Raw genomic sequence first — 16,348 nt, forward strand, 5'->3', positions numbered from 1 at the left:
AATTTAGTCTTAAAAGCCTCAGAATATTGGCATCATTGAAAAGGAGAGAATGGTGTGGAATTGAATTCACATCTCTAGGGACACAGTGGCCAAAGGATAAAAAGGGTGAAGACATTAGGAAGAATCAGGGCTGAAATGTGACCTCAAAAAACAATCACTTCTCTTCCCATACCTGCTTGCTTTGTGGGAGCAGATAAATGTCAGGGGAAGCAGAGTCAAAGATCCAGAGACTAAGGTTTCTATAGAGTTCATTTCAACAAATACTGATAGGTTGCTCCCACAGTTTTTTTTTTTTTAACTGGATTCACTGGTAAGAGAAAGTGGAGTGGCTTAGTTTTTGCACTCAAAAATAAGGAGCAAGACCAATATGTAGAAGCTATAATACTGGGCAAGATACGAGCAGTGCTGCAGAGAATTAAAAACGATGTGCCTCGGCAGCGGAAAAGCAGATCACACAAGGAAAAGTTTAGTTGAGAAAGTTCAAAAAATACATTTTCTAAAGTAAACTGTATTTGATGTCAAGAGCTTCACGGGGAGATGAAAGGTTTGGCAGATATGGCAGAGCTGGGTGTGGGGCATCCCCAGAAGAGGAGGTGGCCTGAGCATGGGCTTGGAAGTGGGAAAGAAGAGACACAGGATAAACCCAGAGCAGCTGGAATGAGGCTCCAACTGGCCAAGGAAAGATATCTTGGGACAGTACGGCTGAATTCCTTGATTCAGTAGAGACTAGTGGGCCATTGAAGCATTTTGGGATAGAAGAGTCAATTAGCACTTTAAAAACGATCATTTGAAGGCTGTCTCAAAGAGAGATGAGAGTCCAGTTTTGGAGACCAGCTAGGAGGCTCTGGGTCTAGAAAATAAATAATGAGAATGTGTGTGTGTGTGTGTGTGTGTGTGTGTGTATATGCACATACACAAATATATAAAATATATGTACATATGTGTGTGTGTATATGCACATATATACAGTGATATGTCGATTAACAAAGGGGATATGTTCTGAAGCATATACATTGTTAGGTGATTTTGTCATCATGTGAACATCATAGAGTGCACTCACACAAACCTGGATGGTAGAGCCTACTGCACACCTAGGTTATGTGGTATGGCCTGTTGCTCTAGGCTACAAACCTGTATGGCATGTTACTATACTAAATGAATCCCGTAGGCAACTGTAACGCAATGGTAAGTATTTGTGTATCTAACCATATCTAAACATAGGAAAGGTACAGTAACAATATGGTATTATACTGTTATAGGGCCACTGTCGTCTGTGTGGTGCATTACTGACTGATAAGTCATTATGCGGGGAATGTGCACACACGCACACACACGTACACATGCCCCTCCACCCCGAGCAAAACATCCTGGCAGTCTTACCCATGCTGCATCACCACTCTTTTTTCTTTTTCTTTTTTTGAGACGGAGTTTCGCTCTTGTTGCCCAGACTGGAGTGCAATGGTGCAATCTTGGTTCACTGCATCCTCTGCCTCCCAGGTTCAAGAGATTCTCCTGCCTCCACCTCCCATGTAGCTGGCATTACAGGCATGCGCCACCACACCTAGCTAATTTTGTATTTTTAGTAGAGACAAGGTTTCTCCATGTTGGTCAGACTGGTCTTGAACTCCCAACCTCAGGTGATCCGCCCGCCTCGGCCTCCCAAAGTGCTGGGATTACAGGCATGAGCCACTGTGCCCCACCTGTATCCCCACTCTTAACACCATGCGTAGCACAGAGTTAGCACTCAAATCTTAAATAATATTGGGTTACATTAATATTCAACGGGTTCGCTTTACTGATTCCTATTTACCGTCTTTTCAAGTCCCCTCTTTCCAGCAGTTTCTGTGAACTACTTTTATCAGTTAAAGTAACCATCACGTGCATTTAAAGACATGTTTTTGTCTAGTGTCTGATCCACCATTTATATGTTTAATATCCTTTTGAATTGATAGTTATGGGGTAGTTGAGTCTCTAATCCCTGCCTCTGAAATCTGTCTGTATCTGCCCAATTTACACATGTCCCAAATCTCTCTTTCTCCATGTTTCTTCATTTCTACTCTTTCCATCCCTAACATTTATTCTTATATTTTTCTGATTATTCCCTACTAAAGAGACTTAGAATTAATACTGGTATCAAAATTCTCATTGTTGCTAAAAATTAGTACTACAATGTATTGCCAGATGTGCAGTTTGTAGTTGGGAAGGGATTGACACACAATATAACTGCTTGATAACACTGGTTTGGGTAGGAAAAAGCTGGCATTTATACATAAGTTCATGGTACCCCGTGGAAATCCGGGCAAGCTCAGCAGGCAATACTAATGAGGCCTCTGATTTTTTTCCACTGGGTGAGCTGGAAAGTCATTGCAGATTTTGAGTGGAATAACATGATCTGGGTAGCAGATGCTCTGCTAAGGGTAGGCGTGTTGCTCTAGGAACACAGATAGGGCTTTTCATCTGACCTTCCAAGATCAAGATGCCTCTTGGGAGACAGCCAAGAGACAAGTGTAAAAAGAGCAGAGATCAACTCAAGCCGAGGTTTGGAGGTGAGCACCAGCATGGAAGGCTCAAGGAATGGAAAGTATGGGCTGGTCACTAAAGGCCTTATGCAACGTGAGGGGATTTGAATCCTCAGGATTCAATTCAAATGGATCCAGCAATGAATGACACAATTAATGATACATCTTTTATAAAGATTACTCTGACTGCTGTGTGGAGGAGGGCAAGGAGACGTGAAAGCCACATAAGGGAATCCAGAGGTGATGAATGCCTGCATTAAGACATCATGGCAGCAATGGAGAAGAGGTGACAGATTTCTGAGAAATCAGGAAAAACAACAGGAGTTTGCAATGGACTGGCTGTTAAGAATAAGGAAAAGGGATGAGTATGAGGTGACCTTTACATCCCTAAGTGAGGAGGTGACAGCCACAGATAATAACCAAGTCATGAAAGCGGATGAGATAACCTTGATGGGTAGGCTTGTTTTATGGATGTAAAGAAAAGGACCAGACTCATAGCTCATAGCCCCAACAAAAGACCCCCTCATTCTGCTTTACCTCCAAGGAAGCAAAGGGGCACAGGGTGAATCAGTTCTGTACTCCAGGTAACAGTCACAGGTCTGTACACAGTATTGTTTAAGATATCAGATCTTGGCCAACATGGCAAAACCCCATCTCTACTAACAATACAAAAATTAGCTGGGTGTGGTGGCATGCACCTGCTGTAATCCCAGCTACTCCGGAGGCTGAGGCAGAAGAATTACTTGAACCCGGGAAGGGGAGGTTGCAGTGAGCCAAGATCATGCCACTGCACTCCAACCTGGGCAACAGAGTGACACTCCATCTCAAAAAAAAAAAAAAAAATCAGGCTTTAGAAAAGAAGGTTAGCAGGTACATTCTTTCTGAGCATGGATTGGAATTGGATATTTGGGTTTCTAAAAATGAGACTTGGAACTGTTAGATCTCAATGTACCTCATTCTAAAACAACTTGACTTATGCACATATGGGGTGCAGGGAACATTGTGTCAGACCTGACAGGAGAAAGTTAGTTTTTTAAGCAAATATTTCATGTCTCTCTTTTGGATTCCAGGTTCTCTGTGTTCTCCTACATAAAGATGGCAACAGTAGAAGGGAGACATTGCCATTCTGGCTGTCCTTGGGATTCAGACTTGGTAATGAACTGCAAATACCCTGGCTGCTGATGTCTGTCTGCCCCCAAGTTTTAGGAGACAGGGTAGGCTGAGGGCTGGGGTGATGAGCATGCTTGTATGCCTGGAAACCTGAGCACTAATTTTAGGTTTAATGGCCACATTGGAGAAGCTACCTTTAGAAGACTGCAAGGCTGAAATTGTATTAAAATGATAGGGTTTGGATCCTTGTTGAGAGAAATGACCTACTAGATTAGAATTGACCAACTAAGATTTTTATTAGCATTTTTCACAATTATGAGTATTGGAAAGGTGAGGATGGCATATGGTGACAGGGTGACAAATAGCAGGAGATGTGTATGTCAAAGTTTTGATCTGGGCTGGACTGTCATCTCCCTTCCCCAAACTATGCCATAAGGCAGCTGACTCATTTGTTGGAATGACAAATGGACATGCGAAGGCTTTTATAATGTATCAAGGTGAGAGAAAAGGCCCCTCACTAGTTTTTTATTCTATCCTTGGCTTTGTTAGGATTGTTGTTCAATTTTTGTATTTCTAATCTCACAGGCACACTTCAGGCTTTCATCCTTTATAACCAAGGGGATGAGCTAAGGTGCATATCTATTCTATGATGGTTCATCTTTTGGGGATCCTGGGCTATCTCTTTTGAAGCTTGCTGTAGAACTGAGTCAACAAAAGCTTTGTGTGAAACCCAACAAATTGTCACTACTTAAGCACCATGTTAATGAGACAAAATAAGAGTGAACTTGGAAGTAATGTTTTGTTGGTTATTTTGTGTTTTGTTTTGTCTGTGTGTGTTTTAGTTTTTGGTGCATAGTTTTGCCATAGGAAGAGTGTCCAGGAATGGCTTTCTCTCCCTTGACTGTGTTTTTAGTGAAGTTGCCCATGATCAGGATTTGCGCAACATGAAACGTTCAGTGAATATTTGAAAATCCTTTCTTTCCTGTTTCTGCATGCTGTAACCAGAGTAACAAGAATTATTGGGGTGGCAGGAGGTTTTTTAAGACAGCAAATTATGGTTGAATTGTCAATAAATATTGCAGATGAAGTAGAAATGACTGGCTTTGTGTAATGTGGTCTTCAATATGCAAATGGATATGTCCTTTTGTGCAAAACCAATTAAGTCTAAATATACTGTATATGGTCGCTTTTGCCGCAGAGTTGTTAATTCCTTCCTGCCGCACAGGAGAGGAAAGGATTGGAGAACACCATATTAAGATCAGGTGAGGCCGGGCGCGATGGCTCATGCCTGTAATCCCAGCACTTTGGGAGACTGAGGCGGGCGGATCACAAGGTCAGGAGATCGAGACCATCCTGGGTCGATGAAACTCCGTCTCTACTAAAAAAATACAAAAAGTTAGCTGGGCGTGATGGCAGGCGCCTGTAGTCCCAGCAACTCCAGAGGCTGAGGCAGGTGAATGGAGTGAACCCGGGAGGTGGAGCTTGCAGTGAGCCGAGATAGCGCCACTGCACTCCAGCCCGGGCGACAGAGAGAGACTCCGTCTCAAATAAACAAAAAAAGATCAGGTGAGAGAGCCCTCTAGCGGGAGATCATCAGGGCGTTCATCAGGGCTGACACTGGAGCAGAAAGACAGCCGAGAAGTCAGAGAGGGAATGGTAAATTTAGCCCACAGGGTTGAACTGCACCGTGTAAATAAACACTCTGTGACTTGCCATGTCCTCCTGCTGACTTGGAAGATGTTCACTAACAAATCTGCCCTGTAGAATTGTCAAGAACTTATTGAGACATGTCCAAAGTGAAAATCTTCATTTTAAGGACATGCAACATTCTTCATAGTGCTCACCTGTAATGCCTGGCCTGGGCAAGGTCAAGGAGTGGAGGATACATTTTGGTAATAAACAGTCTAAATTGGATGACATGACCCTCCCCTCCAATCCCCAAGGGCTAGTAAGGGATGGGACTTTCTCATCATTCCAGTTGCTTTTTTAAAACAAAGAACCCACCAATCTTACCCTTGCCTTCCCCAAGGCTCCTTTGAGTTGGGCCATGAATATTATTATAATTCAGTGGGTTATCTTCTTATATCTAGAAGGAAAATTACAAAGCACACTTTTTTCCCCAAAATCCCTGACCATGATGCATACCTGAAGTTGTAATGTCAAATTCACACAAAAATTTTCATACCCTCCTAGCTACAGTCGTGATATTTCTTTGGTCCCTTAATTTGTCATTCATTATTTATAAATAAAATGAGAGGAAACTTTAAAAATGTTAAAATTTTGCAGCTTAAAATGATCTCATGATATTAATGGTTTATATGGGGTTTTTAAAAGCATATTGTATGGGAAATGCCCTGCTTTTCTAAAATAAATAAATAAATAAATAAAATCTCCAATGAATCAGGATTGAGGCTCCTTGCTCACCACTTTCTTGTTGACCATCGTTCATAAGTCCCTCTTAAGGGTTCAAAAGCTTGTTTCCAGGCGACAAGAATCAGACTTTGAAGCCTATGTCCTTCAAAGCCTGCATAAGGTTCATAACCCACGCAGTGGAATTCACCAGTGAAAATGTGAACTCAGCACATTTTAGCCAAAACCACAACTGCCTCTGCTTCTAGTCTGTGACACAAGAGAGCCCATGAGTTTCTAGTCAGCCAACCTGATTTGTCCTTTTTTAAACAGAAAATGGCAATAGCAAGGATTTATAAATACTATTTATACTCCAGGGACCCTCCAAGGTCTCATGTCTTCCTTGAAGCCTACTCAGCCTGAAAAACATGGTCATTTCTGGACTCTTGGTGGCCTTCCTCTCTGGGGAGCCAGCGTGGCTGCCCAGTCCTGTGCTGCGCGTTGCACAGTGGCTTAACTCGCTATAGTGTATGCCTCTCTGCCTGGTGCATAAATATGCCCTTAAGAGCAAAGACAGCTCTGATACCCTGGGTCTAGTTCACTCATTCGCTCAGTCACTCAAGTCATGTATTCATTCGTTCATACAGTAGTTATTGAGCCAGATCCAATTCTACTCTTTGGGGATATTTTTGTGAACAAAACAGAATCTTTTTTCGTGATGTGGAGTCCTTGGGATGGATGAACACTCAACTCATAATCACAAATTGAAATTTTCCACAATGATAATATAAACTTATACCCTATGATGAATGTGACAGAGGAAAAAGGAATATGGTACACTCAGAGAAAACAGTGAATGGCCTTATTTAGATTTTGGGTCAGAAAAGGCCTCTGAAGTGGTGATATTTAAGCTGAAACCCAAAGATACATGGTATCCCCATACAGTAGGACTAACAAGTATTTCTTGCTTTGAGAAATGATCAGCCATTTCTAAGGTCACGTGGTTGGTGTGAACCTTCTAACTGTGGAGAATCCTCCTGGCTGTGGCTTCCAGGGCAACCCCTTCCCTCCTTTATTTGCCACCAACCTCCTCAATGTTCTTTCTGGTGTTCCCTGGCTCTAATAACCCATGGAAACCTCCACCATGTCAGCTAAAGCTACAGCTGAAGTGAAGCAGCTGTATCTCAGGCAGAATTAGGACAAAAGTTTTTCTTGCAAATATATTTATGAAGCATTTAGCAGTCCATTAGACACTTACCCTAACAAAAGAGCATGTGTCCTTGGTAGTCACGGTGTTGCAAAGTGAAAAGCACATGGCCTTTGGGATTCAGCTCATCTGGGTTTGAACCCCAGCCCTGCAGCCTCAAACAGACGATTTCTTAGTCTCGGTTTCCTCATCTGTAAGATGAGGCAAACTCACAAGGTTTTGTGAGGACTAATGTAACACACCCAGGCACAGAAGGCAGTCACCAGACATTCACTGTCATCTTCTGCATTCCCTTTCTCCACAACTTTCTGACCTCTATGGGTCCCAGTTTCCCCTGAGCTCCCCAGTTCTCCCATCTGCTCCATGATCACATGAAGGCCACCATCCCCCATTCAAAGCCAGCTCCTAGAGCATGAATCTGCTTCCCTTAAGAGGCACAAGGGGCCCAGCATGAGCCACCTAGGACCCAACAGCAAGGAGGATGTGAGTACCTAAGGACTGAGCAAGACTTCAGTCCTGCTCTGGAGAACAGTCCAGGGGATGACGGGGCACAGGAGCAACTCCCATCGTCAAGTGGGGAATCAGCCAAGGATTTGGTCCAGGAGGGGACCTGGGGCACCAAGCAGGATGATCATTCAAAACCTGAGAGCAGGGGCCAGGTACTCACGGACAGAAGCCCTGGGGTGGGGAGTGTAAGAGAGAGGAAGGAGGGGCTATGATTTTGGGCTGTCTAAGACTTCCAGGAGCTTGTGCACAAGATAGGCACTTGGGACTGGGTCATCTAAAATAAAGAGTCCCTTCTAGGTCACCAGGTAAAGAGGTGTGAGCAGGACCCAAAAGTGTCTCTCCCGTAGGTAATCCGAGATCAGCCTTGGGAATGGGACGGGGAAGACAGAGAACTGCAAGAGGAGAAACTGACAGCAGACGGGACATTTTGTTTATCTGAAAATGCTATTATAGTCAAATCCTTCTTACTCCCTTACAGGTAAGCACAGACACCTCCAGCTTGCGAAGGGCAGATCCAAAAGGCCGGAGTGCACTATTGGCTGATATCCAGCAAGGAACTCGCCTGCGCAAAGTCACGCAGATCAACGACCGCAGCGCCCCGCAGATCGAGAGTAAGTGACCAGCCCAGCCAGGCCTCCTGTGAGCCAAGGACAGGCATGTGAAGCACAGCCAGACACCCCGGCTGGGGCCACAGCTGCTTCCCAGGACACATACAGAGCCATCTCAGACCTGCTCATTGGACAGGCCAAGTGGGCAAGAGAACCAGAGCTTTCCCTCCAAATCTGCAAATGGTTTAGAGCATATCTTCCATCCTTTTCAAATGCTAAAAAGAAGAACTCCACAACGGGACAACTTTTTAAAAATTATGATAAAATACACATAACATAAAATTCATCATTTTAACCATTTTAAAGTGTTCAATTGGTGCCAATTATTATATTCACAATGTTGTTGCAACGATCACCTCTATCTAGTTCCAGAACATTTACATCACCGCTAAAGGAAATCTCATATTAGTAAGTCATTCCCCATTAGTCCCCAGCCCTTGCCAACCTAATCTACTTTCTGTCTCTCTGGACTTGCCTATTCTGATATTTCAAAGAAATGGAATCATACAATACATGGCCTTTCGTGGCTGGCTTCCTTCACTTAGCATAATGTTGTCAAGCTTCATAGATGTTGGAGCATGTATCAGTACTTCACTCCTTTTATCATTGAATGTTTAATTATATGGACACACCATGTTTTGTGTATTCTTTGTAGGGTAACATTTAAAGATCACTCACCCTGTGTCAACGTGGTCATCAAACTCAGTGATAGAAAGTGAAGGGCTCAACATTTTTTTAAAAATGCAAAATTTTTGCTTCACTTTTCACAAGGAGAAAGATGTATTAAGAATTCTGTTTCAGAAGATATGACTGAAGCTTACTGTCTGCTAGAATGTGACAGAGTAAATTGAGTGTTGTGCTCAGGTCAGATGACCCACATTGAGTTCTGGTTCTGCAACCAGACAAATCTGGGAGCCTCTTTGAGGCTGTTGGGTCATCTGTGAAATGGGGAGACAATACCTGGCTGCTTTTTTGTCTTGGTCAAGATTGTTGGAAGTTGAAATAATATATGCAGAACTTTTTAGTACAGGTCGAGCATCCCTAATCCAAAAATCCCAAATCTGAAACTTTTTGAATGTCGACATGATGCCTCACATGGATGATGAAGATGACGTTGTTAACCCTGAAGAAAATGTGCCTCCAGGTGACATGGTGGAAACGTATGATGGGTTTATTGAAGGACAAGAGCGGTGGACATTCATAAGAGAACAAGAAATCATGTCAGTTTACAAAATCAGAGAGGCTTTTGAGACAAAAACCATTTTTAACGAGGCAGATGACTCTGGAGGAGACATTGTTAAAAGACAGCTAGCAGAATGCCTCCTCAGATCTAGAGGACCTACTTCCTGGTCTCTGAGTGGCGTCTGATGCTTCTTCTCACCTAAAACAATGAGGTCCAGTGTACAGTAACCTTTAATCAAACACAGCATTGCAGGAGACTGAGAGCCTGCCTTTGTTTGTTGCTGCTGTTGTCTAACAGCTGATCTGGGTATTCTGGTGATACTATTGTGTTGCTTAGTTACCTTGAACACATTATTTCTTTGCTATGTTAATGGTATGCCATATTTTTAACTGCTAAGTTCTTATGTGTGAAGAAGTGTAGGAAAATGATTGCTTATTGGTAGCATAGAAAGTCAGTGTCAGGAATGATGGTGATGGACAAACCACAGACTGACAACTTGGGAGGATGAGATGGTGACATCTTTGCTTTCTGATGGCTCCATGAATGCAAGCTTTGTTTTATGCACAGAATTATTTTAAAACATTGCATGAAATTACCTTCAGGCTATGTGTAAAGGTATATATGAAACAAATAAATTTCATGTTTAGACTTGGGTCCCATTCCCCAAGATATTGCATTATGAATATGTAAATATTTCAAAAACAAAATCTGAAATGCTTGGTCCCAAGCATTTTGGATAAGGGATACTCACCCTGTAATGTAAGGTGTTATTATGTCTTCCTATGTTCTGCTATGATATGCATGATGGTAATTCTTAAAGATAGTCCTAAAAATATAATTATATCTCCTATTTGTAATTATAAATGTCAACACATAGGATAGATAAATTTTTAAAGAAATATTTTCAACATGGAGTACATTAAAAATTAGTCTCTGGTTAAACCCATGATCGAATTGGTTAAGGCTAATTACCAGGTAAATCAATTTCATCGAAACACTCACTTCCTAATCATTCTTGTGAGTAAGTAATGTATAATATTAACACTCAGAATAATCTGGCCACTTTCCTCCACCAGTGGGCACTGTGCCCTAATTTCTCTGTGCATATTAGCTTCTGGTTGTAAATATTTTCTGCCAGGAATTCTTGACTAAGCTGAGTATCTTCTCATTTTCTGTAGTTGGTAATCACACATGTCTGGAAGGCTGGAGTTAGTGATACCTTTCCTCAGGGGCCCATGTTCTTTCTGTTCCATAGATGAAAAGGTTCAGGGAGGCATGAGGGGCTGAGGGCATGAGGGCTGGAGAGACAGGAAGGAAACTGCCAAGGCACAATCATTGCAGGCTTTACCTCTTGCTTGCTGTTCTGGTCAGCGCTCTGTGGACAAGAAGTTAAAACGACTGACTGAATTAAATCTGTGGGTTTTCTTTGTCTAGTCCTCCATAGCCAAGTTGAAAATAAGAGCAGCTCTACATCTACGACGTTTGGGTTTTCTAATTCAAAGGTGCTGCCAGTTGCTCTGTTAGCATCTACAAAATGGCAGTGTTTAGGTCCCTTTGTTTTGGTCACTTTTCAGGGGAGGTGGGCACAAATGGTTAGTTCTTTGGTAGGGCTGGAGAGGGCAGGGCATGTGAGTCTACAAGGTATCAAGGCAGAGGGTGCCTGGAGAAGATGCTGAGTGAAAGGATGACATTGGAGGTGGGAGAATGGGAAGGTGGACAAGGGCAGTGGTAGACAAGTGTTAGACCATGGTCTGAAATGAGACCTGGCTGCTCAGCTCTGCTCTCAAGTCCTTGCCTATTTGTGTCTTCTCTCTAAAGGTTCTAAAGGAACCAACAGAGAAGGAGGAAGTTCTGCAAACACACGAGGTGCGAGCACACCTCCCACCCTGGGAGATCTGTTTGCTGGTGGCTTTCCTGTATTGCGGCCAGCAGGCCAGCGGGATGTAGCAGGTAAGGAAGAATTCATTCTGGCTCCCTTGTGGTCTGTATCTCCTTAACTTGTGGAACCATCTGGGCAATCTACACATGCCAATGCAACAATGGTTTTACTGAACAGTCATGATAGAGTAGAAGATCATGTTCTTGGGACCTTAAGCACTGGAAACTTCCAAAGTACAAAATGGTTCTTGAGAAATCTTTTACATCATCATCCTGTTTAAATTATTCCATTGTAATAGTTGAAAAATGACTTGTAGTAATGTGTAATACTTAGGGATGGCGTGATGGTAGCCCAGACTGCAAGGTGTATATCGACAGAAGGTCTAAATTGTAATAGAACTTCATAGTGACATCACTATGGATGCACTAGCAATGCATGAGTTGTAATGATTCAGTCTTCATATCAGTTAGGTACTGCTGTGTAACAAAACACCCTAAAACCTAAAAGCTTTAAACAATCATTTTTTAGCCTACAATTCTGTGGGTTAGCAGCTTAGAGTAGTCTCGGCTGGGCTCCCTCTTGCATCTACAAAGAACTGCAGGTCGTGTAGGTAGCTTTGCTAATCTTATATTTCTCATATTTTTCCAACCTCTGGGGCCTCAGCTATACCCACTCGCCTGACTCACCTCTATCCACATGGTCTCTCAGTATCCAGCAGGCTGTCCGGGCCTCGTTTTCATGCCAGCAGCAGGGTTCCAAGAGAGAAGACAGAAGTATAAATAAAGCCTCTTGAGGCTTAGTCTTGGAAGTATTACTAGGATGTAACTTGGAAGTCTAAGAAGTATCACTTCCTATCACATTCTCTTAGCCAAAACAAGTCACAAGGATGGAGAAACAGACTTTGCCTCTTGATGTGAGGAACTGTAAAATCATATTTCAAAGATTATGGAATCAAGTATAAGTGGGTAATGAAGGTTGTGTCTGTAATCAGTCTACCTCAGTGATTTTTGTTTCAGTGGGCATCAGAGGTTTTGAAAGTATTGCATTAAAATTGAACAAATACAAATTTACTCTGAGAAAAAATACAAACAAACCTGTTTTTCCTATTCTTGTTCTCTTTAACCACCAAGCTGAATAAACTCCAGGAATACCATAAATACAGGAAATACAAAAGCCCAAACATTCCTGGTACTGGATGTTCCATTATGTGACTTTGCTAACTTTTTTAATGGCCTCTGTGACTGTTTAATGTTATGGGATGCTTATGCTGTCTCACTCACTAATAAAAGTCCAGCAAAGAAAAAGATGCTAGGATATTTTGAGATCCAACTTGAACCTTCTCAAGGGCCATGTTCATTCCGTCATTTTTGCTGAGGGGTTAGCAGGAAAGGTAGAGCACAAGGTCTTCCTCAATAAAGACAGCGGATATTCTTCAGTGCCCTCTTCTTTTTCAAAATTTCTGAGTGCTATCAAACCAATATCCTTTGGAATAGAAGGCTTTCACCAGTTTCTCTTCAGAGAAGATGGGAGAAATGGGCCCCAGTCAGGTTTTCATAGGAAGCAGCCAAAAATAGCCAGCAGGAGTCCTACTGGTCTGCTTGTCTCCAGTGGGACATAAGTGTCAGATGTTTGAGCCACTGTAATAGGGAAGACAAGAATTTATCTGTTTAGAGATGGAGGTCCATAAGGAAATGACTAATGATGCCTGTTTCAGGATGGAAACTCAAGGAGAAAGCCACCAGATAAACACATGGACTGGGTACCATGTCAGGGCAAGGCAGGCCGTGGTTCCCTGCTCCCAGCCCTTTCCCGGCAGCCCCCTTCTCATCAGAGGAAGAGACTTGAACCTTTGCTCCCTCTCTGAGCTTCTGGCCTAGCTTTCTTCGTGGTTCATGCCGTCCCCTCCACTCACGCTGTTCTCCTTGCTGCTCTTCACACACCAACATGTTGCTGCCCCTGGGTGCTTGCACTGACTCTCCCTTGGCCTGAAAGTCTCATCTGCAGGTGTCTATGTGGCTCAGTCTCTCCCTTCCTGCAGGTCTCTCCTCAGGTGGCAGCTGATCAAAGTGTCCATGAGGTCTTCACTTATCATCCCATATAAAGGTTCAGTCCCATCCTTTCATTCTATATCTCCTTTTCCTTAATTTACTTTTCTTGTATTACTTAGCACCATCTGACATATCATGTATTCACTGGTTTATCTGTTTATTGTCTGTCTTATCCATCTAAAGCTAAGCTCCATGAAGGCAGGGACTGTTTTGTTCACTGCCATAGAAATGCCTGACACATGGCAGGTGCTCAGTAAATACTTGCTGACTAGCATGTGTGAATGGTAGTGTAGTGGCTGACATTCAATAGGGACCACAGCACCAGTGTCATGGGCTCATGGTACTTCTAGGGACTCATGAAAATATTTAAATTTCTTTTAAAATCAGAAGAAAATATATGACCTTTTAGGGTCAAAGAATGTATTTGTCTTTGTACCAATGCAGTCATGAATATAAATATATTTTTAATGGAGGCCCACAAAGGCAAAAGTGCCTAGGGACCCTGGAGTCATAATGCAGCCCCAGCTTAGAGCTCCAAGGGAGTGAGAATTACAATAAGATGTGATGAGTAAACATTATTTCTGGGTTGAATAGAATATGTAATGAGACTTCCAGGGTCTTCTGGAAAACATTCAGATTTGAGGAAGAAGAAATATTTCATCTTTTGATAAACCTGCAGGTTATCAAAGCTGAATCCTTTCCTATGGGCACAGCATCCCTGATGCCCTCAAGCTGGCCTTTCCGCCACCTCCTGGCCTCCTTTGTATTTTCTTTGGATTTCTAGGGCTCGCATTTCCATTGTGAAGGACAGCCTCCTCCCTTACTTCCCTCAACTCCCTCGGAGCTCTCTGTCCGCCCAGGCCTGCCTCCTCCACTTGCCTGCACTTACACCGTCAGCCCCTCTCTCCCCTGCAGTTTCACCTTTCTCCCTGAGGGGCATGAATAGAAGCTGGGCAGGGATTTGCCCGCCCTCGTTTCTGCTGCGCATGTTAGGATAAAAATGAGTATGCCCACATTTCTCATGTGGTTGGTGGCTTCATCAGCACAGGATCCCCTACTTTTAACTGACTCACTTTAAGGGTTCTTGAATCTTTGAGACATGGTGTCCTTGGTTACTTAAAAGGTTTGGATAGGCTATTTAAGGGTAGGCTTTGCTCTGTTTTGCAAACTTTTATTATCCCTTTCAATTTCATTCAGCCACTGGGCATGTAGGTAGGCTCTGCCTTGTTTAGGCAGCTGCCTAGGTTCTCCTCGTCATCTTTATGTATTATATGAAAACAGGTTTGAGAGCTTCTAGGCAGGAATGCCTGAGCTGACACCTGCTAATACCATCCTCACTCTACCTGAAGAACAGCCATTCCATAATGTGGTTGGAATATTATGGTCTAGGTGACTGTCACATTATAGCCAGAAGGGCTCATATTTGGAAAGCCAGATACCAAGGTCTTGCCTACTTAGCTTCCCCTGAGTCACCTCTGCTAGGCCGTGCTTTGATGGGCCTGGCTTCTGAGATCCAGTACTTTAAGTGTATGACTTAGCACCTGATTGAGGTAAACACACAGGAGACTCAAGTACTGCAAAGATCAGAACCCCCAACAGATGCTGGGGTTTCTAATCTGAAATGAAAGCTGCAGGTCCCATGCTGCAGCACCCAGGAAGTAGTGGGTGTGAGAAAACATCATTTTTCAAGTGTTGTCCACATGTTGTCATGGTGATTATAAAATATAGGGGAAAACATACTCCCCAGAATTCTTATAAAAAGAGAACTAAATCTGGAAGAAATATTTTAATCTGCTTCCTGAGTAGACAGTGATACTCCAAGGACATCTCTAAGCAGTAATTGCAGAACTTCAAGGCAGTAAACAGCGAGAGGAACTTTTTCTTATTAGACAGAGGCAGAACGAAAAAGGGTGAGAACTAGCAAAATGGTGCAAGATTGTGCAGAGTATAGAGGCCCCTCCTGGGGACATGCTCCACCAGAGTCTTCCATAAGAAGCAAACGCAAATGCTTACAAGAGCAAATCGTTGTTGTTGAATTTAAAAGAGGAATTGAATTTCAAGCTGGGGCAGATGCAATGAAGGATCTATAGAGTGAGAAAGCCAAAACCCTTGGGAATTAGCGTAAGTCTTTCAGAAAGGAGGTTTTGAACTTTCAGAGGCCATAGAACTGCGAGGTTCAAGTTCATTGGACCTGGGTTGTCAAGGGCAAATGTCTCCCTCCAGTCTTATCTTATGTATTCAGGGAATCATGAATTTTCTGCTCTCAACACAGAAACGAAAAAAGTCATTGTTCACAGAATGCTGGGAGTGAAGAAAACCTCCCTAGCCAGGAGTGCTGGTTGGTACACCTGAGGGTCCAAATTAGAGCATAAGGGCTGATGGACCTAGCAGGTGTCAGTGAATGAGTGTGAGTGTGGCCTTGATTAGGAAGGGCAAAAGACACCCGGACAGTCCTGGCCCTCGGCTTGGATACTAGGGGCCCAAGGCAGATGACAGCAGAGGTGGCATGGATAGGAGGGCGGGAGGCCTGATCTGGGCTTGTCATTAATGCTGGCAAGGACCTTGGAGCTGGTCCAGTTGGTCCTTCTGTGTGACAGCTGCGGCACCTGAGGCCTCTCAGTGGACACGTGCAGAAAAAGCGGTCTATAGTGCAGCTCACCGCGGGCAGGCTTGAGTGTACTGAGTGCCGCCTACCTGCGGGGGCTTTCTCCTTCTTTATTGCCGAGCTAACCCATAGTCTGTTTCACTTCCAGGTGGCAAGACAGGGCAGGGCCCTGGCTCCCGCGCGCCCTCTCCCAGGCTTCCCAACAAAACCATCAGCGGCCCGCTTATCCCGCCTGCCTCTCCCAGGCTAGGCAATACCTCCGAGGCGCATGGCGCTGCCAGAACAGCCCCGCCTCGCCCCAACGTGCCTGCCCCGCCCCCTCCCACCCCACCC

At 43.6% G+C, this 16,348-nt stretch overlaps 1 protein-coding gene across 1 annotated transcript in view; it reads left to right on the forward strand.

Annotated features, from left to right (window-relative positions):
• Positions 1 to 537: 537 nt before the first annotated feature.
• WIPF3 (WAS/WASL interacting protein family, member 3) overlaps positions 538 to 16,348 on the forward strand; it is a 49,686-nt gene continuing 33,875 nt past the window's right edge. The window contains exons 1-6 of the mRNA XM_011953951.1: positions 538 to 696; positions 3,590 to 3,671; positions 4,828 to 4,891; positions 8,146 to 8,303; positions 11,302 to 11,433; positions 16,164 to 16,343. Of these exons, the coding sequence (XP_011809341.1) occupies positions 538 to 696; positions 3,590 to 3,671; positions 4,828 to 4,891; positions 8,146 to 8,303; positions 11,302 to 11,433; positions 16,164 to 16,343 (775 nt within the window). The remainder of the gene's footprint in view (positions 697 to 3,589; positions 3,672 to 4,827; positions 4,892 to 8,145; positions 8,304 to 11,301; positions 11,434 to 16,163; positions 16,344 to 16,348) is intronic.

The sequence above is a fragment of the Colobus angolensis genome, unplaced genomic scaffold (genome assembly GCF_000951035.1).
Source record: "Colobus angolensis palliatus isolate OR3802 unplaced genomic scaffold, Cang.pa_1.0 Scaffold378, whole genome shotgun sequence".
Lineage (NCBI taxonomy): Eukaryota > Metazoa > Chordata > Mammalia > Primates > Cercopithecidae > Colobus > Colobus angolensis.